The 22,529-nt window shown below is 48.0% G+C and overlaps 2 protein-coding genes across 5 annotated transcripts in view; both read left to right on the plus strand.

Moving 5' to 3' along the window:
- Window positions 1-10,515, plus strand: part of CFAP61 (cilia and flagella associated protein 61) — a 301,246-nt gene extending 290,731 nt beyond the window's left edge. For all 4 annotated transcript variants that reach the window (XM_073878452.1, XM_025876823.2, XM_073878453.1 and 1 more), the window contains 2 exons: window positions 3,024-3,114; window positions 10,083-10,515. In XM_073878452.1, the coding sequence (XP_073734553.1) occupies window positions 3,024-3,114; window positions 10,083-10,283 (292 nt within the window). In that variant the 3' untranslated portion in view covers window positions 10,284-10,515. The remainder of the gene's footprint in view (window positions 1-3,023; window positions 3,115-10,082) is intronic.
- A 7,416-nt stretch (window positions 10,516-17,931) lies between these two features.
- Window positions 17,932-20,740, plus strand: INSM1 (INSM transcriptional repressor 1). The gene has a single exon (XM_025876880.2). It carries the CDS (start codon window positions 18,057-18,059, stop codon window positions 19,596-19,598), a length of 1,542 nt encoding a protein of 513 aa, XP_025732665.1. The 5' UTR covers window positions 17,932-18,056; the 3' UTR covers window positions 19,599-20,740.
- The last annotated feature ends 1,789 nt before the right edge of the window (window positions 20,741-22,529 follow it).

Below are 22,529 nucleotides of genomic sequence, written 5' to 3' on the forward strand. Positions count from 1 at the left end.
GGGGGGGGGGGGGGGAGGTCAGGGAGTGAACTGCCTGCACCAGACCTGGGCTATTGGAAGGCAGAGAGACTGAGGATGTAGCACCTAGAAGGATGCAGCTGTAGACCCCGAAACCAAGAGGGTGGAAACACACAGGTGGGATCTCAGCAACGGTGGAAATGTAGCCACAAATTTAAGAGGGCCCATTGGCGGGCGCCTGTGTGGCGCCGGCGGTTAAGCTTCCGACTCTTGATTTCAGCTCAGGTCGTGATCTCTCAGGGCCCTGGAATCAAGTCCCACGTTGGGATCTGCCCTCAGTGGGGAGCCTGCTTGAGATTCTCTCTCTCTCTCCCCCTGCCCCTCCCCCTGCTCATGCTCAATCAATCAAATATTTTAAAAATACACAAAAAGGCCCATTGGTTCCTACCTTAGGAATTATGATAGTGTAAAGATTTGCACATCCACAAGTCCCTGGAGCAGGGACCATCCTGGCAAAGCTATGCTTGAATGTCTGGACAGAGGCTATAATGGATATTTTGGTCCAAGAAGCTACTCTCTGAGGATATGTCAAAACATCACCCCACTGGGCCCATCCCCACCAAGGTGCCAGCCCTGCACTAGTACCTTTGCTCCAGGAATTAGATGGATGTTGGACGTTGGCCAGGATTTGTAGGGGCCCAGAACCCCAGCCAGAACTCCCATCAACTCAGCTGCATTCACTAAGAATTAGGTGGCCTTGAATAATTCCAGAGGCGAGCAGATTTCCTCCGACAAATTTCCACAAAGTGGCCTTCTGACACCCTCAGACTTTCTTGCTGCGGGGCTTAGCGAGACCATCCTGGTTTCACATACGGCTTTCCCTCTCTTCCCAGTGAGGCTTTCTTTTTCATAATATTGCTCATCTTGGGGCACTTTGCAGAGTTTTGTCACCTATTTAGCAGAACTTGACTCTATACTAATGAAAGACCAATCGGGGTCAGGCAGTATAGAATAGAATATACAGTGCGATGTGCATTCATTCATTTCTGAAGATCTGTGAGATGTCTGTTCCTTGCAAGTGCTGAGCTAGATGGCCACCGAGAGATTACAGTGGTCCCCGCTTCCCTGAGGGAGTATCTTCCAAGACCCCCCAGTGGATGCCTAAAAACACAGGTAATACTGAGCCCTGTACATACTGCTTTTTTTTCCTACGCATACATACCTACAATAAAGTTTAATTTATAAATCAGGCACACTAAGAGAGTAACAACAATGACTAATAATAACATAGAACAATTGTAGTCATATACTTAATAAAAGGTATGTGTGTGTGGTCTCTGTCAAAATACCTTAGCACACTGTACTCATCCTCCTTGTGATGATGGGAGATGCCCCCACGACGAGGTGAAGCGAGGTGAATGATGCAGGCACTGCGACGTAGTCTGAGGATATGTCAGGAGGATCACCTGCTTCCCGACCGCGGTTGACAGCGGGGTAACTGAAACCACGGAAAGCAAAACCGCGGATACAGGGGGACTACTATACACGATAGCCTGGACTGGACTCCTGCCTCTAGGAGCATCCTTCCCACCCATCCCCTTCCTGAGCTCACCCCCTCTCGCTCCCCCTCTTCTCTCCACTCCGCCTCCCTGAGTGATCTGAGCTCACACTCCTGCCTCCAGGCCTTTGCACCTGCTGTTCCTTCTCTCAGGAAGGCTCTTCCCCCAGAACGCCATGTGGCTCCCTCTCTCCCTCCCCTCAGGTCTTTACTCCCTGAGCCTTCCTTTGTCCCCTCTCCCTGCCCCATCTTTGCCTGACTTGGGTTTTTCTCCTAAGCAGTTCTCATTATCCAACATGCTGTATATTTACTTATTTATCACTTGAATATAAGCTTCACAGTGGCAGGATGTGCGTCTGTTTGGGCTCCTACTGTTTCCCCTGCACCCAGAACAGTGCTGGGCACATAAAGAATGTTCAGTAATTATTAGTGGAATTCATTGTTGAACGAATAACAACAAAGGAGGTAATTAAGCATGAAATTCGGTCACATTCTGGTCAAGCAAATAGGTAATAGGTAATAACTGATATAGTTTAGTACTGTGCTGACCGTAGCACAGACTCTTGTCATGATATTTGTCCTTTAAGGCCTCAGTGGTCCTTGGGACTCATCACCTCCTTCCTTAAGGATTAGCTTTAAGTCTGGGCAAACAGAAGGTGCTCGTCTGCACATGGGCACCGGTCTTTTCTCCCCCTGTGCACACATGTGGTATCCATTAGCAGCGATGGGAACGACAAACCCACATCCAGAAAAGAGGGAAACCTACATGATCAGTGTGCCCCCAGCGCCGAAGAACTGATGTTTCTGGTTCCAAGACATGTGGCATTAAAATAAAATAAGACTTAAAATACCAATAAATGTTCTTGGTCCTCCAAGAATGCATCAGATTTTCAGTGACCACCTGGAAATAACAGAGGGCCTTATTGTTCTCCAGGTAAGAAAGCGTTTATTCAAACAGTTTTCAGTGAAGAGTTAGCCAATATAAACACCAAAAGAGCTGCTCTCCTAAAAAGAGATTCAATTAAGCATCAGGGCAATGGGATGGAGACCATGTTGAACACCGAGGTGGCCTGTTTTTCTGGTCATTATTAATCCAGAAACCTTAATGATGCACAATGTTTGTGGTATTGTCTCCCCAAATGTAATTTGTTTATGCAGCAGTTCAGTTAATCCTGCAATCTGTTTTTCTCAAATGAGGGCAGATAATGGAGACACCGTTCTTTACAAGTCTTCAGGCTTTTAAATTCTGATAAAATCAGGATTCTTCACTGGGTCTTGCCCCAGCTCTGAATTAAACCACTTTAAATGTAATTATGGAACCTGGCCTTACATCAGGAACATCCATTTAAAAAATTGATTGGCCAGGCTGTTCCACGAGGCATTTTATGAGCAAACGATTGCAAAGGGGCCAGAACTGTAATTTATAAAGGCAAAAAAAGCAGGTAAATACTTTATTAGTGGTAATGAGAGGGTTTCCAGCTAACTGAATCTTTTCTTTCCTCCCTAGCTACTTCATGGAGCCATGGTGCATGGCCCTCTTTCACGATCGTTTTATTGATCTAAGGAAAGAGTTACGCCAGATCTTGACCTCCAAGGAGGTAAGAGTGATTAATAGATATGTGAATTATTCCTTGAAAATTGCAAGCAGTTTATAGTCGTTGGTCTTTTAGACTTTTCTCTACATTCCCCTTTTTGGTTTTACTTTCAAAACCAACTATACTTCCTATAACATGCTTTGGAGTATTCAAACACAGACAGTGATATTTCAGGAAAAGTGGATTATTTAAATCCTTTTATGAGAGGCAGATTTCTCTTTCCTTTTTACACATAACTGTATTTCCATTATCAGCCAACAGGCAGTGTTGACTGGAAATTGGATCTGAGCTTTATCTACTTGTTCTCAAGAATGAACATTGCATTCCTTTAGTTTCTGCCCACACTTGCCAGCCATTCACTAAACGTGTGTGTGCGTGCACACACATGCATGCACGCACGTGTGTGTTGCTATAAAAATGTAAAGGGAAGACATAAGCTGTCCAAACACACCCTTTAATAACCAAAACTTCTTTCTCAAAGTGATAGAGAATTAACTGGAAGTTAGGCTACATTTCCCAAAGTCTCCATGCTCAGCAAGAAATTTGACTCTGCAATGTAAATAGTGAATTTAAATTAAATTCTTTCATTCAACACTAGAGTCCTTACCGGAGCTGTGGAACATTAGCATCTATGCTCAAAAAGCATAGATATCCATCCTAGATTCTCCCTTGCTCCACTCAGACAAGGGCTGGGACACAACTTAGCTTCACTGTGTTTTTCTGTCTAAATGGTCAAGTCCTGTGACTCTGTTATCACTTCCACTTGAGAGCACCTGTGCCTCTTGAAAGTTCCCCTGGTGTGGGCCACCGTATGGGTAACACAGATACAGATCCTGTGCTGAGTCCCTACTGCATGCACCACCTCGCTTAGCCATAACAAGAGCCATTCAGGACACACTACTGTCATAGTTTTGACTTTACCAATGAGGAGGCTAAAGCTGAAAAATTTTAAAGGACCTGCCATGGGTTACACAGCTAGTCTGTGGCCAGCAAGCTTCAAACTCAAGGATCTCTCGCTCTGAAGCCAGGAACATAGGCACTGAGCCATATGGACTAAACTGCGTGGCTTGGTACCTTCTCTTCATAGCCTGCCCCCTTTTCAGTTTTATGCCTGGGGTCCAAGATGGGAAGTTGAAATAATTGTACTAATCTGAAGCAGGTTCAGATTGGGAAAAACAGGTTTAAAATATAAACCAAACTCAGTTGTCTTTAGGATCCACACAGATAGGAACCAGGCAGGTAAGTGTACATGAGGGTGGCAGAAGGGACTGTGACCATGCAAAGGTCATCCACTGCTAAAGTCATTCAAATTTGAATAAATGCTACAGGTCAAACAGGTCCTTGCACTTCATGCTAAAACTGTGAGGGAGTCAGCTCAAGTTGAAACATGAGCTCGAGTTGTAAGCCTGGTGCTTAATGCATTTCACTCAACTCCTTAGGTCCCTCTCTTCCTGTCAAATGTATTCTGCAGCTCATTATTGCACCATAGTGAAGATTCATTAGTTTTCTAGTTATCCCATCAAAACTCTGTGCCTAAATCCTTCTAAACCCCAGAATCGAGCTCCTCAGTTAATATTTCACACAGAGCCAAGGGGGTTTAGGCGCCAAGCTTAAAAGGGAAGCTTTCCTCTCAACCTTCTAAGTAAACTACCAAGCCCAACAATAGTCACTTTAATGGCCTTCACTGAGACACCCTCAACCTTTTATCCAGGAACAGCCTTCTGCTCTGGGTCAGTTTGTTATGTGTGAAGTCAGCATGGACAACAGGCCTTTTCAGTAGACCAGAAGGGACCATGAACATTTGTGGAAGACACACTAAGGGCTCCCCCACCATTCTTGTGGCTTTTCTAGATTTGCAGAAAGTGAAACCTCTGGAAAAAAGCCTCCACTGGGGGGTTTGTGCTCTGTTCTACATTTCCTTTTGTCAAGTAGGCAAGGCCACAGGAAGAAGTTGTGCATGCAGGGGTGTCTGCCTCTAGCTCAGGTCCCTGTGGAGTAGGGATGACCTGTTCCCATCTCAGAGAGCTGTGGGAGGAGTGAAGGAGGGAATGTGTGCTAGTAAAAGGCACAGGAGAACATCTCCCAGTAAGTGCCGGCCCCCACACGTAACAGTGGTGGAGACTGGCTGGCAGTGGAAACAGTACTTGTATAAGCAGACATGCAGGAGTTCATTTAAGAGTCTGGCAATAGGAAAATAAAGAGATAGCCTTCACTAGAGAATAATGGTAATTCTTTTTCTCAAAGATTGAGATGACATAACCCATTTCATTTCACTTTCTAGCTTGTCTTTAGGAAAGTACAGCAGTCCAGTCCCATTAACTATGATATCCTATAACTCTCCCTCCACATGAAGAGGAAGGAATAAGAGACTATTATCTTTGTTATTATAAGCCATCTCAAGTTTATGTATCATTTATTTTAAAAACAAGCCCATTGTAAGACTTCACAAGTCCTTTGGTGGAAGTAAAGAGGAACATACTATAAATCCATTGGCACTGCATTTAACTGTGCCTTAAGCCAAAGAGTCACTGACCAAAGTGAAATTTTGTATAGTCAAGATCATTCTTCAAAAAGATAACAATTATAAACATATATGCACCTAACAACAAAAGACCAGTATATATAAAGCAAAAGTTGATAGAACTGAAAGAAGAAGTGGTTCTAAAATAAGAGCTGGGGAATTCAATATCTCACTTTCAATAATGGATAGAACAACCAGATAGAAGATCAATAAGGAAATAGGGGACTTAGACAACACTATAAACCAAATAGACCTAACAGATAAACATAAAACACTCTACTCAACAACAGCAGAAGGCACATTGTTCTTAAGCATACATGGAACATTCTCCAAGAGAGGCCATATGTTGGGCCAAAAGAGGCCATATGTTGGGCCAAAAGACAAGTGTCAATAAATTTTAAAGGATTTAAATCATACAAAATATATTCTCCAACTGCAATGGAATAAAACTAGAAATAAAAAACAGAAGGAAATAATTTCAGAAAATTGTGGAAATTAAACACAGACTCTTAAGCAATTTCTTTGATTTTAAAGAAGAAATCAAATGAGATATTATAAATACTTAGAAACAAATGAAAACAAAACCACAACATACCAAAAGGAATGGGATACAGCTAAAGCAGTTTTCAGAGGGAAATTCATAGCTATAAATGCCTGGAGTTGTAAAAAGGAAATATCTCAAATCACTAACCTAATTTTATACCTTAAGGAAACTAAACTAAACCCCATGCTAGCAGAAGGAAGGAAATTATAAAAATCAAAGTAGAGATGAATGAAATAGGGAGTAGAAAACCAACAGAGAAAATTGGTGAAACGGAAAGATAGTTCTTTGAGAAGATCAACAAAATTAACAAATCTTTAGCTAGACTAAGGATAAAAACTCTAATTACTAAAATCAGAAATGAAAGTGGGATGGGTGCCTGGGTGGCTCAGTCAGTTAAGTGTCTGACTCTTGATTTCAGCTCAGGTCATGATCTCAGGGTCATGAGATCGAATCCCAAGTGGTGCTCCTCACTGGGCATGGAGCCTGCTTAAGATTCTCCCTTTCCCTCTTCCTCTCTTAAAGAAAAAAAAGAAGGAGAAGAAATGAAAATGGGAACATTTCTGCTGATCTTACAGAAATAACAAAGGATTATAAGAGAATACTGTGAACAACTGTATGCCAACCAACTAGATAACTTGAATGAAATGGACAAATTTCTAGGAACATACAAACTACAAACCTGATGCAAAAGAAATAAAAAAAAATCTCAACAGACCTATAATAAGTAAAGGTATTGACTCAGCAATCAAAAACCTCATCACAAAGAAAAGCTCAAGACCAGATGGCTTGTGGGCAAATTCTACCAAACATTTAAAGAATTAACAGTAATCTTTCTCTAAGTTCTCAAAAAAATGAAAGGAAAGGAATACCTTCCAGCCCATTCTTTGAGGCCAGCATTACCCTGATACCAAAGCCCAAGACATCAAAAGGGAAGAGAACTACAGACCAATATCCCTTATGAATTTAGACCCAAAAATCTTCAACAGAATACTAGCCAACTAAATCCAGCAGTATATGAAAAGGGTTATATACCATGGCCTACTGAGATTTACCCCAGGAATGTAAGAGTGGTTCACCATACAAAAATCAGTAAGTGTAATATACCACATTAATAGAGTGAAGTGAGAAAAAAATGCTGTCATCTCTGTTGATACAGAAGAAGCATTTGACTAAATCAAACATTCTTTCATGGTAACACACACACACAAACAAAACAAAACAAAACAAAACAAAACAAAAAAACCTAGGAATAAAAGGGAACTGCCCCAACCTGATAAAGGGTATTTATGAAAAACCTATAGCTAATATCACACTCAGTGAAAGACTGAAAGCTTTAGCTCTGGGATCTGGGACAAGACAAGGATGCCTGCTTTTACCACTTACATTCAACATTGTACTGGAAGTTCTAGCCAGAACAATTAGGCAGGAAAAAGAATCAAAAGGCATCCACATTGGAAAGGAAGAAGTAAAACCATATTCTGAAATGCCATGAACTTATCTGTAGAAAATCTGAAAGAGTCCACAAAACACTAGAGCTAATAAATGAATTAAGCAAGGCTACAGGACACAATATCAACACACAATCATCAGTTGTCTACATTAACAATGAATAATCCAAGAGTGGAATTTTAAGAATTCTATGTACAATATTATCATAACTATAACAATAACTATTCTATGTACAATAGTATCAAAAAGAATAAAATACTTGGGAACAAATTTAAACAGGAGGTGTAAGATTTGTACCCTGAAAACCTCAAAACATTCCTAAATGAAATTAAAGCAGAACTAAATAAATGGAAAGGCATTTATATTCATGAATTGGAGACTTAATATAGTTAAAATGGCAGCACTCCCCAAAGCAATGTACACATGCAATCCTACCAAAATCCCAATGGCATCTTTTGCAGAAATGGAAAAATTCATAGGAAACACAAGAGACTCCAAATAGCCAAAACAATCTTGGAAATAAAAAAGTTGAAGGATTTACACTTTGTAATCTGAAAACTTACTATAATTCAGCAGTAACCAGGACAGCATGGTACTTACATAAGGACGGATATATAGGTCAATGGAATAAAACTGATAATCCAGAAGTAAAACCAATTACATGGAAAGATTTGTATCATTAATCATTAGGGAAATGCAAATCAGAACTACAATGGGATACCACTTCACACACACTAGGATGGCTATTGTAAAAAGAAAAAGGAAATAACAAGTGTTGGCACTAGATAGTCACACTGGAGGGAGATGGTCACACTGAGGGGGGGGATGGTCACATGAGGGAGAGATAGTCACACTGAGGGGGGAGATGGTCACATGAGGGAGAGATAGTCACATTGAGGGGGGCGATGGTCACACGGGGGGGGGGGTCACACTGGAGGGGGAGATCATCACACTGGGGGGGGAGATTGTCACACTGAGAAGGGAGATGGTCACAGGAGGGGGAGATGGTCACACAGAGAGGACACACTATGAAAGACAAATGCACAAAAATCTCTTTACAACCTAGAGCAGTATTTGTCTTAAATAAAAGCTCCATTTTGTGATTTTATAGTATTTACCCCATTGTCGGAACCGTACCATACATCACGAGCCCCAAATCTTCTACAATTTTTGTAAAGTCATTTTTGCTTGATACAATTCTCTGAAAAACTAAGGAATCTTGTGGAATATACACTTGGGGACATGCTAGCAGCACTCAAATGTTTCAGCACCTCTAATATGAAGTCCTGGGCATCGGGTGCCTTTCTCTCTGTCACTGTTTTGTTGAGCTGATACAAATCTGAAGTCCTCTGAGCCCCACTGACTGTTCTTCCAAGTGAAGTGTGTGTAATCTCCAACACCTGGTAGTGTCTCACTTAAATAATCAAATGATAATTCTGTTATACTTCCATATCGTTTGAGCCTATTTTCCTATCTATAAAATTCTTACTATTAATAAATTAATGATCCATTAGAACTCTGCAAGTCATCTACTTTTTTCCTGTTCAAAATAAAAACTTTTGGAAGTTCAAGTAAATATACCATCAAAGTCCCCGTGACTCTTCTGTTGGGGTAATTTGGAATTACTGTGATGTTCAGAACGCACTCAGCTCAAACCTTGGTGACGTGCATAACAACCTCCTATCAACGGGCAGGTGTATGATGAAGCAAATAGAGTAAAATGTTAGCCGTGGAACCCCGTGGTGTGTGTGCACTGATGCTAATTGTACAATTCAGTCAACTTGCCTCTCTTTGAATATTTTTATAATGAAATGTTGGGAAAAACCCTACTATATTACACAGCATATCTCAACTTCCAATAACTATATTCTCTGAGCCTTATCTTTAAAGATGTCAATGAAATATGACTTGACTACGAATTTAAGGGTTTTTAAATCCTATTTCTTGAGAGGACTGTAACCATGTGAAACATCTAGAAGTTTTCATGTAAAAGTGTTTAATAACTTCCTTTCTTATTTTTAAAACAAGTGTGATCTACAGATAATTTTTATCTGAATATTAAGAACTTAAAATTACTATTCTTGTTGAACCTTGAGAACATTACACCAAGTGAAGTAGGCCAGTCACAAGAAGACAAATGCTGTTTGATCCCACTTACATGAAGTACCCTGAGTAGTAAATTCACAGACAGAAAGTAGAATTACATGGCACAATTCTGTATTCATTCTTATATATGTATCCTGAGTTACTATTTAAATAAATTATCCTTTATATTTTAAAAAATTGTTAAAGTGGTAAATCTTATGTGCATTTTGCCACAATTAAAAATAAAAAATTTAAAAAGCTGGGGGGGGGGAAGACTATCCTTGGGAAGGTGAGCACTCTTTTTCATTTTAGTGAAACTGCCCTCTTATTGTCCAAGTAATTTGTTTTCTGGCCTCTTCCTGTGTTTTCCAGGAGGAAGACCTTCCTTCCATAGAACAGTTAGCCCGGCAGATAGAAGATGAGGAAATTAACCTGAAGGAGAAGCCCCGGAAATACCTCAAAAGAGTCTACCAGGAAACCATCTACAAGTCGCTGGTGGAGAAGAGCATTCTTGACTACCTGCACTATAATCACTACCACCTGCCTATGTACGCGTGGCCAGGCATCATTTAGTTGTGGCCACGGCCTCCACTTTATTGTGTTCACACGTGGAGTTTGGGGAAGTGCTCGGTATAAATAGGAGACCTCTCTGAAGCCTGGCTTGACAACCAAGCACCATCGTGGTTTGGGGACTTCCTTTCTACCTCCACGAACGCCTGTAGTTTTCTATCGTTCCAGTAGGTGGCGCACGGCCGTGGGTCTCTATCCTGGGGCAGGGAGACGCTTCTGAACACCAGGCGTGTTCCAGTGCGGAATAATCCATTTCAGCAATAAAATGGGATGCACTGTGTAAGACTTGTTTTTACGTTGGGTGTGATTCTGATAGATTTCCTGAAATGCTCTGCCGCCAATTTTCTCAGTTCTTCACCTGTTTACCCAGTAATACTCCTGGGTGAGAAAAAAGAAAACCATGTGCCCAGTATGGAAAATCGGTGAAACAGACGATGAGGAATTACCCTGTAATCCAACATCATAAGAACTGTTTACGTGAACTTTGAAAATGAGGCAGCTGTTATCACAATTTCTGTATTGTAACGTTGTAGGTTATAAGAACAAAAACTCGAAGATCACACAGGCTCACATGCAGGTTATAGATGAGAAAATAGTAGTGGGAAATCAATGTAGTTCTTTCCTTTGACCCTTCACACTGTTGCTTTGCAGCGTGAAGAGATGGGGGAGAGGAGAGCCGGGGAGAAGCCGGGGCCTCTGGTACATGTCACCTGTAATGTGGCTCAGAAACCCTCTTTCTTATAAATAAAGCAAATTTAGTGCTCACTAGAAAACATATGGATGCAGGAACAACAATAGTTTTCGTTTATTTGGATCTCTTTTAATAGATAGCGTGACAATTCACAACTGAATTTTTGATCAGCATGGCTTAAAATTGTTTTCATGGATGCAATTCCAGTTTTTCAATTCCAGGTTTGTTTGTTTTTTGTTGTTGTTGTTGTTTTTGCATTTATGTTAACATTCAGCCAAAGTCGGCACAATTACAAGGGTCACCCAGCTATAGGGATGGAAAATCATAGTTGATGTTACAGAATTATATACCCCTTATCAAAAAGAAAATTGTTCCAGAACACTAGGTTTGGTTTTTCTGAGGAAGGCAAAAGCAAGCAATACAGTCCACTAATTCCTTCACATGTATGTTTTACACAAATGTGCATGGGTCATTTAGAGGGAGGCCCAGCTTAGGCCACATGCTACAAACTGTGTAACTTGGAGAACAATCCCTACTGGTTGGCTCTTCAAACTGCAAACCAACACACGTGGAACTATATTTCAGGGCTGGTGAATAAGGCAGCTTGAGGATCTATCCCCCAACCCCTTAGCCCCTTTCCCCTGAGAGGTCCTGGGTCAAATTCATCAGCAAAAGCAGCGAGTTTCTGTGTCAGGCCCTGGGACCCTTGGGTGGAGATTAACAGAACCACCTCAAAGGATCAACAGTTAGGATTTCTGCGATCAAGTATTACCATTAAAAGCCTTCTAGTCACATAAATGTGACCCCACATGACAATGCCGACCTTAAAATTGAATCATGCATTCATGTGATAGTAAGTTTTTCTTTGCTGCTTTTTAAAAGTAGGCTGGGATTTGAAAAATGTGCAGAATGGGTTTTAGTCTACAACATGTCTGATGGGGTCATTCTCATTGTCATCCCATATTCACTAAGTGAGTAATTTCCCGGGTCTGGACAGGAACTTCAGCATCTCTGTGTGGACTTCAGCATTTTACCACCCAGGGACAATTTTTCTAAGAGTAAGAGAAGAACCCAAGGGTCATTGATTTGGGCTTGACATTGGCTGTGTTAAGGGCTTCGAGAGAATATTTACTCCTCGCTGATGATAAAGCCTGGCCAAAGAAAGGGCTTCAGAGAGAACAATATTTGGACTTCTCTGTGCGTGCTCAGGCATAGATTCTGTAGAGACAGATGAATGCATGAAGTCCCTGCATATTTCAGCATTTGCTGTTGAGCTGGGGACATCTTGGGCTCGAAGGCTGATCTTGGAATTCTATAGTTTTGAACAAGGCACAGTGACAAGAAACCACCAAAGTTAATTTCCCCAAGTTTTGTTCCCGCCAATTCCATGCACCTGACTATATGCTTCACAGAGGCCTCTAATGCTGGTATGTGGGTGTGCGGTAGAGTATACCCACCCCCTTTCCCAAAATGGCTCTTGTGTGACACCCAAATATCACAGGAAGGCCAAAGAAAAATAAAAGATGAGCTGACAGAGGAAAGGGAGCCCTGCATGGAGGAGAAACTGTAAAGCCAGCCAGTCAATATTTACCCTTAGAAGAAGAGTGTGTGTGTGTGTGTGTGTGTGTGTGAGAGAGAGAGAGAGAGAGAGAGAGAGGAGAGAGAGGGAGGGAGAGAGAGAGAGTGCACCCCACAACGGGTGAGGGAGCGCTAGCCAAGAAGCAGGGAGAGGGGCTTGAAAGTGGCCGCTAGTGAGGAGCTGTTGATTGTTTTCTGGTTGAGAGAAGAGGTGATGATAAGGCTGGGATGCGGCGAGCGCCGGCCGGGGCAGCGAGCCGGCAGCTGTATGCTAATGCTCACAGAAACCAAGCCTCCGCATTCCCCATTAAAGCCGGCGGCCAGGAGGCCACACATCACTGAACAAATAGGCTCTCTCTAGACAAATAAAATAACACACGTTGGCCTGCGGGGAGGGGGGAGAGCCAGAGGGGGAGAAGGGTGGGGGGAGAGGGAGGGAGGGGGGAGAGGGGAAGGGAAAAGAGATGGGGAGAGGAGAGCTGGGGAGGAGAGGGAGGACCGGCCGTCGGAGGGGAGAGGAGAGAGAGGGCGAGAGAGAAGTGGGGGAGCCGCAGGGAGAGAACCAGAGAGAAAAAAGGAGAGTCTAAGGGAGAGAGAGCTGAGGGTGGCGAGACAGAGAGCGGGACCTGGGGTGTTGGGGGCGAGAGTCAGGATGTGAGAGACAGGAGGGAGGCGTGGAGAAAGAGGCAAGGGGAGTAGGAGGAGGAAAGGAGGGACGGGAGTGGGACAGAGGAGGAGGGAGGCCAGAGCTAGGAGTCGCAGGGAGCGAGAGGCGGGTAGGAGAGGGATAGTGGGCGCGGGGAATGAACACTTACACCCAAACCCCAAACCAGCCACAGGAAAGGGGACGCTGAGGCCAAGGCGAAGTGTGCGCCCCTTCTGGCCCGCAGGGGCCTGGCCACCTCTTGGTCCCCCCTGGGGCAGGCGACGAGGAGGAGCATCGCAGTCCCGTGGCCTTTCCCGTCAGTTTTTGCCGGGGCTGGTGTCGCTGCCTTTTCTGGGACGGCGGCGCGCGGGCAGTGGGGCCGCCGCTTCACAGGTGCAAGCAGTTCCCTCGTGCGCCCCCACGTTCAATGCCATCCCGGTCCGCTCAGTGCCGTTCCAGCTCTAACTGGCATATTTCTCTGCTTACGGCTTTTCCACATTTTCTGGCTTGGCCAATACCACCCTTCCCGTCGCGGGGCCCGGGAGCCTCTGGCCCCCCTCCCCTCCCACAGGGTCCCACCCGAGGCAAAAACAAACAGCCCCGAGGGCACGTCACGGAGGGTGCGGTGGCCCCGACGGCACACTCGGGAGGATAAAAGAGGCGGCCAACCACCCCGTCGGCCCCCGGCCGAATAATGGGTGCGCAGCAGATTGCCGGGGGCACTCGAAACTCGAGGGGAGGGAAATACTTGAGCGCGGTCCCTCCCCGCGCCCTGCGGAAGGCGCAGCCTCGCGGATTCTCCCTTGTTCGCTCTCTTTCATGCACTCTTCTTTTGTGTGGAATTATTTAAACGAGAGATCCATGGCAGCTTTATGCTAATGTGCCGAACAAAGGCAACGGCCCGCGGGCGGGGGCCCGGAAGGTGCCTGGAGGCCGGACCGGGCCGGGCGGGGCGGCGGGCGGGCGGGCTGCGCGTGTCTCTCGCGTGCCCCTGGGACTGACACAACAACCCCTCATTCCTGCAAACACAAAGCCTCTCCCCGGCTCGGGCCCCGCGCTCGCCCCGCGCGCTGGGGCGCGGGCCCCTCCGGGACCTGACGGCGGGTTCGGCGGCGGTAACGCATGGCTCAGGCCGGGTCGAGGCTGGTGAGCAGGGAGGGCCTGGGGTGGGGCTTCTGTGAGTCCCGGAGAGGGGTCCCCAGCAGAATGGGACTCGGGGTGTTGGCGGGGGAGCGCTGTCAACCCCCTCTCGCCCCTCCCAGTGTCTCTAAACGCGCAATGCGGTAGGATTGCGGACCCTCCAGTCTCCGCCTCTCGGGAGCTCAGTGGCCGCCTGGACAACTCGACACCCCACCAGGCAATTCCTAGGCCGAAATCCCCGCTTTGGCGCCTATACCCAAGCTTCGCGCTTTCAAGAAACTCCCCGGGGCTAGACTCTTGAGCTGGGGTTCACAGTGAACCCCGGCGCGCTCCCCGACGGCTACCTGAGACACCAGTACCCAAAAAAAAAAAAAATTTTTTTTTAAGCGCCTGCGGCGGTCAAAGGAAGAAGCCGCAGCTGGGTCTGCAAGGACCAGAAGCAATGAGACTGCCGAATGTTTCCAAAGCGCTGCCACAGGAAGGGGAGGAGTCGCCCGAGGCCTGGGAAGGACACTTCGGGGACCTGCCTTGGATCCCTATGCTCGCCGACTCCGGTGAAGCTCCTCTGGAGGGAGGCAAAGCATGCTCAGGGTTTCCCCGACCCAACTCCACGCGGAGCCCACTCGGAATCTCAGTGCGTAAAGGCCGGCCGCCGGGGCACAGCGTGATGGCGCTTTGCCCTTCCCAGAAGAAGACAAATGTTTCGACCCGAAGTCCCCATAGGAATGGGGGACTGCAGGCGCGCAGATTTTGAGAAATGAGATCACTCAGAAGACAACGGAAACTTACGAGCAGGTGCAAGGCTGTACCTACTTGGAGATTGCTGGTGTGTGCGTGCGCCCTCAAGTCTAATTCTTCCCCAGTCCTGAGACATGGAATTAGTTTCTAATACTAGCACCTTTCAAGGTTCTATTTATTTTGACCGTACTCGTCTGAAAACAAATTTCACTTTCCCTGACAAGACTAAAAACCACAAACTAAGCCAAAGGTCCACTGAATCTCAGTATCTCAATAGTGTTCAATAGATTCTCTGGGCTTAATACAGAACCCGTTTGAATTCGCTGCATTCAGGAAGGATTTTGCTTTGTTTTGTTTTTTTTTTTGCCCCCCTTTACAATTATGGGTGTTGTTATTTTTAAAGGATTCACAAGGTGACTAACTCGCTGTTATCTGTTGAATGAAAGCAGTGTTACACATGCAAGACCAAATACCCGGCAGTCAGTTGAGGACGGCGGGCCTCGCCCCCGCCCTATTATTCCACAATCCAGATGGGATTCGTGATTAGAAAATAAAATTGGCCAAAGCTGTCCCGGAATCCCTCTCCTACTTCTAATTTCATCAGCAGTATTAATCAGCGTTCAAAAGAGCAAAGGAAATAACATCAGTTACTTTTAGATTGAAACATATTTATGAATATTAGATAAACTCATTTTAGAATTTCTAACTTTTTTGAGGACTAGCATTCACCGCAGTTAGCATTTTTAAAACGAGGGTGGGAGCTTTCAAAATATATTCCATTATATGTATTCTTCTCTTTCTAGTCTGAGTTAAAAAAAAATCACAAACATAAAATCATCAAACATCTTTCCTTTTGATTAACCAACTTGATTAACCCTTTGATTAACTAAGCCTAACAATTGTCCCCATTACAACTTATCACTCATGTGCATTCTAAAAAAAAAAAAAAAAAAAAAAGTCTGCTTAATTTCCCCGCCAGGGTATTTTCAGAGGGAAAATCCAAAAAACAATTAAATACCTTTAGTGGTATTAAGCATAAGCAAAACTCAGCATGATCTATATAGGAGCACAGAGCTTTCCAGAAAAAATGTCCGTTTCCTTCTCGCTCAATAAAGTGAGTGACATTTTCCTCACAACATAATGACATTTTCTGCAGCTTTGATTTGTTCCCTAGTGATGGGTGATCAGGCCCACTATGCACTCTTGGGGTTCTGCCCCGGTCCCCCGGAGATTCTGCCTTTTGTGTTTCCTTAGGGTTGGGCTGGTTAGAGGATGAAGGCAAAGGGCCCGATCTGGGTCCAAACGGGTCTGCCGGGGTGGTGGGTACAGGGTTGTGAGTGTGTGGATCTTCGCTGTTGTCTTTTCCTGGTGGCAAAGGGGGAGGCAGCTTGTCCTCTCCGAGGCCGCAGCCTGCCTCTGAGGACAGATTGCCCCCACCTCCCCCCGGCCGGCAGCACGCGTCTCTTTTGCGTCCAGATTGGCCGCGACCGGCGCTCAATAGCGGGAGGTTAATTTCCTTCACAAAGGTGAAGGGGGCACGGCTCCGGGGGGGCCCCCGCGCCCAGACAGGCGGCCCCTTTATTCCGCTGCGCCTTGATTGGAGCCCTTGATTTAGCATCTGATGTCAGCCGGCAGACAAAATGCCCGCTCCGAATGAAAATGCATGAGGCGGCGCAAGGAGAGCGGAAACCAACTTCAGCCAGGCGCACGCGGCCGACCGCGCGTTTCGGCCTTTGGCCAACTCCTTCCGAATCAGCCCAGCCCCGCGCCTCGCGGAGGCTGAGTGGCCTGGGCCGGGCTCCTCTAAGGATGCCAATCCTTGAGCCTCGGAGAACTTAAAAAAAAAAAAAAGGAAGAAAGAAAAGAAAAAAGAAAGTTCAGAAATTCATGTTCCTTTTGGAACCCAGCCTAACTTGCCCCCCCCCGCGCCCCGCCCCTGGGCTGCGTCTGCTAGCGATTAAAGAAGTGCGGTGCCAACTGTTTCTTAAAACTCGAGATAAAATCTTCCAGACGCACGCGGGCGCACGAAGGCCGCGAACGCAAACATCGCCCCCGGCTGCAGCCAGAAGGCCAGATCCTCTACCCAAGTTTGGAACCCCAGGGTCCCATTTTCGCTTGGGTCCTGGGTCCCGTGGCCCACCCGGCCGAGGCTCTCGGCCGCTCGGGCTTTGCCGCTATTTTCGATTTTTGATTATTTCCCAAACACCAGGCGGAGTCCCTGCGCCTCCCCCGACCCCTCTCCCGCCCCAGCAGCCGCACTCAGATCTCCCCGGCGCCTGCTGCTGCCCACCGCCGCCCCTGCCCAATCAGCGCGCACAACTTCCCCCTCCGCTCCGGCTCGCGGATTGAACCCTCCTGACATATTTGGGACCATTCTTCTCCTTTGTTGCTATTTTGCTCGCGACCCGCGGGTAATCCCCGCGCGGGAGGGGGGCGTGCATTGTCGTGCTGATGGACGGGCCCATTTGGCGGCTCCGCGCCCCCCGGAGGAGAGACACAAAGCCCAGGCACGTGCGCCTCCCCATAGAGGAGCAGCAGACCGTGAAGGGAGGCGGGGCCGGGCGTGTGCCTGGGCCGGGCGGGGCGGCGGCGCCGGGCGGGGCGGCAGCGGGGCGCGCGCGGGGGCCCTGCGCCCTCAGGTACATCTGCCGCACCTACCGGGCGACCCCCGAGTCCCGGCCCCCTTTTTGCCGCCCCGTCGCCCTCCCACCCGACCAGGCGGAGGAGCTGCGGGCGCGCTGATTGGCTCCGGGGGAAGCGGGAGGCGAGAACAATGGCCCCCTCCCCCAGTTAAAAGGGAGCGGCTCCCGGGCCCGGGGACAGGGACGCGCGTGCAGGGCGCAGAACCGGGCCGAGCCGCCGCCGGCGCCACGCGAGTCCCGCAGCCGCCGCGCCCGGGCCATGGGCCGGGGGCACTGAGGGCCGCCAGGGCCGAGCGCGGAGGTGGGACCGAGCCAGTGCCTTGCCCTCGCGCCGCGCCAACATGCCCCGCGGCTTCCTGGTGAAGCGCAGCAAGAAGTCCACGCCCGTGTCCTACCGGGTCCGCGGCGGCGAGGACGGCGACCGCGCGCTGCTGCTCTCGCCTGGCTGCGGGGGCGCCCGCGCCTCGCCCCCGGCGCCGAGCTCCGGGCCGGGACCGCTGCCGCCGCCCGCCGAGCGCGCCCATGCGGCGCTCGCTGCCGCGCTCGCCTGCGCGCCCGGACCGCCGCCACCCCCGCCGGGCCCGCGGGCCGCGCACTTCGGCAACCCCGAGGCCGCGCACCCGGCGCCGCTCTACAGCCCCACGCGGCCCGTGAGCCGCGAGCACGAGAAGCACAAGTACTTCGAGCGCAGCTTCAACCTCGGGTCGCCGGTCTCGGCCGAGTCCTTCCCCACGCCCGCCGCTCTGCTCGGAGGCGGCGGCGGCGGCGGCGGCGGCGCGAACGGCACCGGCGGCGGCGGCACCTGCGGCAGCGACCCAATGCTCTTCGCGCCCGCGGAGCTCAAGATGGGCACGGCGTTCTCCGCGGGCGCCGAGGCGGCCCGCGGCCCAGGGCCCGGCCCCCCGCTGCCCCCCGCCGCCTCCCTGCGGCCCCCGGGCAAGCGGCCCGCGCCCCCCGCCGCCGCCGCCGCCGCCGAGCCGCCCGCCAAGGTAGCCAAGGCCCCGGGCGCCAAGAAGCCCAAAGCCATCCGCAAGCTGCACTTCGAGGACGAGGTGACCACGTCGCCTGTGCTGGGGCTCAAGATCAAGGAGGGCCCGGTGGAGGCGCCGCGGGGCCGGGCGGGGGGCGCGGCGCGGCCGCTGGGCGAGTTCATCTGCCAGCTCTGCAAGGAGGAGTACGCCGACCCGTTCGCGCTGGCGCAGCACAAGTGCTCGCGCATTGTGCGCGTGGAGTACCGCTGCCCCGAGTGCGCCAAGGTCTTCAGCTGCCCCGCCAACCTGGCCTCGCACCGCCGCTGGCACAAACCGCGGCCTGCGCCTGCCGCCGCCCGCGCGTCCGAGCCTGAAACCGCTGCCAGGGCTGAGGCGCGGGAGGCGACAGGCGGCGGCAGCGACCGCGACACGCCGAGCCCCGGCGGCGTGTCCGAGTCGGGCTCCGAGGACGGGCTCTACGAGTGCCACCACTGCGCCAAGAAGTTCCGCCGCCAGGCCTATCTGCGCAAGCACCTGCTGGCGCACCACCAGGCGCTGCAGGCCAAGGGCGCGCCGCCCGCGCCTCCGGCTGAGGACCTACTGGCCTTGTACCCTGGGCCCGACGAGAAGGCGCCCCAGGAGGCGGCCGGCGACGGCGAGGCGGCCGGCGTCCTGGGCCTGAGCGCGTCCGCCGAATGCCACCTGTGCCCGGTGTGCGGGGAGACGTTCCCCAGCAAGGGCGCCCAGGAGCGCCACCTGCGCCTGCTGCACGCCGCCCAGGTGTTCCCCTGCAAGTACTGCCCAGCCACCTTCTACAGCTCGCCTGGTCTCACGCGGCACATCAACAAGTGCCACCCGTCCGAGAACAGACAGGTGATCCTCCTGCAGGTGCCCGTGCGTCCGGCCTGCTAGAGCGCGCCCTCCGCCCCGCCCCCCGCCCCGAACTGTGCCTTCACTTGGAGACCCACGAGGAGAGCGCGCCCTGCGCGCCCTGAACCCGCGTCCGCGCCGGGGGCGCCCGTCCCCGGTGAAAGTGTTGTCTCCGCTTCTCTCGGTGTGGCGTGACGGTAACCCCGATCCTCTCGTTGTGACTCCTTTTGGACCCCCCCCACCCCCTTTTGCGTTGTGTCCCCTTTCCCTCCTTGGCGCAACAGGAGCCAATCTCTTTCTGTACAAGAGAGAAAAGCTGTACGCGTTTGTCTCGTGGTTGGAAGCTTCCCCCTTGGAGCGGAGAGCTGTTTTTCTTGCTAGTATTCGCTGTGTTCATGGTCTAGAAATGCGGTTTGCTCTCGCCTACCAATCTCTGCTCTCCATGTATGTAGCGTACGGGTTGTTTTGGGTGAATCTTGAGGAATAAATGCCTTTATATTTCACAGGCTGTAAATTGAACTTCCCACACGATTAGCTTTATTATGGCTTGTGAACTGCTGGAGTCTGGCTTTACCTTTTTGTATGTGAACAAATCAAATTGCTTAAAAAAGAGTTTTCTTTAGTATAGCCACAAATGCCTTGAACTGTTGTCTGTTTGGGATTGTTTTTGGGGGGAGGGAAGGGAATTTTCAGAAAATGCTGTAGAAACTGCCTCAATACTTCACGTAAGACTCTTTGGTTTTATCATCTTCGTTGAGGTAGGACTATATGAGTTTTCTTTAAATGTATATGTTGATTTATGAGTAATTGTTATTTATTCTTTATTTATTTATATTAATTATGAAGATTATGATATTATTTGATTGCAGATCTTTTTTTTTTTTTGGTACACTTCCTCCCCCACCCCTTGCCACTCTTGACATTTCACTGTGCATTTTAGAAGAGAGCCTTTTTCTAAAGGAATCTGTTAAAAGTTTTAACTTTTATACCTGAATGAATTACAGACAACCTACCATTTTATTCTGCTTGGAGGGCCCCTGGAGCCCTCGTACAACCGACAGCTCTTACTTTTAAATGCAATCTCTTTTCTACATACATTATTTTCTTAATTGTTAGCTATTTATAGAAAGCTTCAATAGAACTGTTTCAACTGTATAACTATTTACTATTCAAATAAAAATATTTTCAAAGTCAAAGTAAGATGGATTTATTTCTGCATCATGCGGCTTCCATAAGGATTTAAAATGATTTCCTAAATGTCTGGTTTTTATTAAAGAAAAAAAAAATCCCACCACCCTTACTAGGATCATGGGTTTTCTAGCCGAGCCTGAACCTCTGGGGTCTGCCCTTCTGACCCTTCAAGGGTGTCACCTCAAAAAAAGTCAACAGGAGGGAGGAGAGGGCAAGTCAGGGACCCTCAGAAATGCACTGGAAGGTGGGGTTAGAATGAAAGCTGTGGAGACTTTTTCAGGGAAATCTACGTAAGTGCCCACAAGAATCTATCCTTTTGACCAAGGGATGTAGAGATACCACTTTAACTTAGCAGATCCTTCATGTCCCGACAATTTGGGACTCAGTGTAATAGTAATTCCTCACATAAATAAGGTGGGTAGTTTTGGGCTCTTAAGTACCAACTAGAAAAAAAGAAATGATGTCATGGTCAGATTTCCAAAGTAAGGAAAACAAACCAGATCACATGTGGATACAACAGAAGTTAAACAACTGGGTTTGGGGTAAGGGCTCAAAAACAATTTTTCAATCAGGTGAGCAATCTGCTTTTGGGGGAAAAAAATGGAACACCATCTGTTTGGGGGTATTAAATTTAATAACAGGTCATTACAATGTTTTCCATTATGTGTCAGCTCTTTGAAGAACAATTCTGACGCTCACCAGTTAATATTTCAAGTTGTTTTCCTCTCTTTGAAACACTCCATTACGGAGCTGTGCTCAACATCACAAGTGTGCATTTCCTTTTGTGGTGTGTTTTGCTACTTTTTTCCTGAGGCCCTCAGAAATCGAAGGCTTGTCCACCAAAACGATTTCAGAAATCTGCCCAGGAAAGGGTAGCCTGTTTGAAGGGTGTAGAAAGGATGAGGGTGGGAAGGGCAGTCCATGAGAAACTTGGAAGGAAGAATTGGGAGAGATCATTTCTCAGATTCTGAGCCTAAAGTGTGGTGCGGGGAGAGGGTTTAATAAAAGGCTCAGCTGTCAGGAACACTGAATATTCCTCTCTTTGAGGGCCTGGCAACAGACTCAGAATGATAATGGAGAAGCCACCACAGGTGAGTTGGTTCAGGGACAGATTGCATGTTGCCCTTTATTGCTGCTGACTGACTGTGTATATTAGCAGTTGGGAGAAACACTGGAGGACAAAATCTCAGTGCCTGCACAATTTGAAAGCACAGGGACAAAACAGTATTTATAACATCCCGGGAACTTTGAATGAAACAAAATAAAACTCAAATTTGCAGGTTGTTGGCTGTCCTGTCTGAGCAACACTCACAGGAGAGTTTTTAAATGTCCTCTCTGAATCACACCGTACATTAAACGATCCCTCAAACTGAGGGATGTTCAGTGTATGTTCTATGCCAACAGAAAGTTTCCTGGAAGGCCCAATGGTTGGCCGCACACGACAAGTGAGGCCTGTCTGCAGTAATGGTAGCTTGTCATCTGTGTTTGGCCCACTGATTTTCTTGTCCATAATCATAAAGCATAAATTCTAAGATCCACCTTCATGAGGGCAAAGAAAATTTGGTTGTTCACCAATGTGCTCTTTCATCCCCCTCGGGAATATATTTCTGTGGACCAAATATATCTTTTCTAAAATAGAAAGTAGAATTTCATTTGTGTGAGATGTTCAGTGAAATTGTATAGAAAATTGAACCCATTAAAGTTGACTAAATGGTGTCCAAGAAAGAGACAAGGTTTGTGTATTTCAAAGCTATGTACTAAGAGGGGTCAACAGAAAGGAAA

Source organism: Callorhinus ursinus, unplaced genomic scaffold (genome assembly GCF_003265705.2).
Source record: "Callorhinus ursinus isolate GAN/ISIS: 27379988/994484 unplaced genomic scaffold, GSC_fseal_2.0 scaffold29, whole genome shotgun sequence".
Lineage (NCBI taxonomy): Eukaryota > Metazoa > Chordata > Mammalia > Carnivora > Otariidae > Callorhinus > Callorhinus ursinus.

Coding starts and splice junctions, on each gene's coding strand:
- INSM1 (XM_025876880.2), top strand. CDS start 18,057: ATGCCCCGCGGCTTCCTGGTGAAGCGCAGCAAGAAGTCCACGCCCGTG.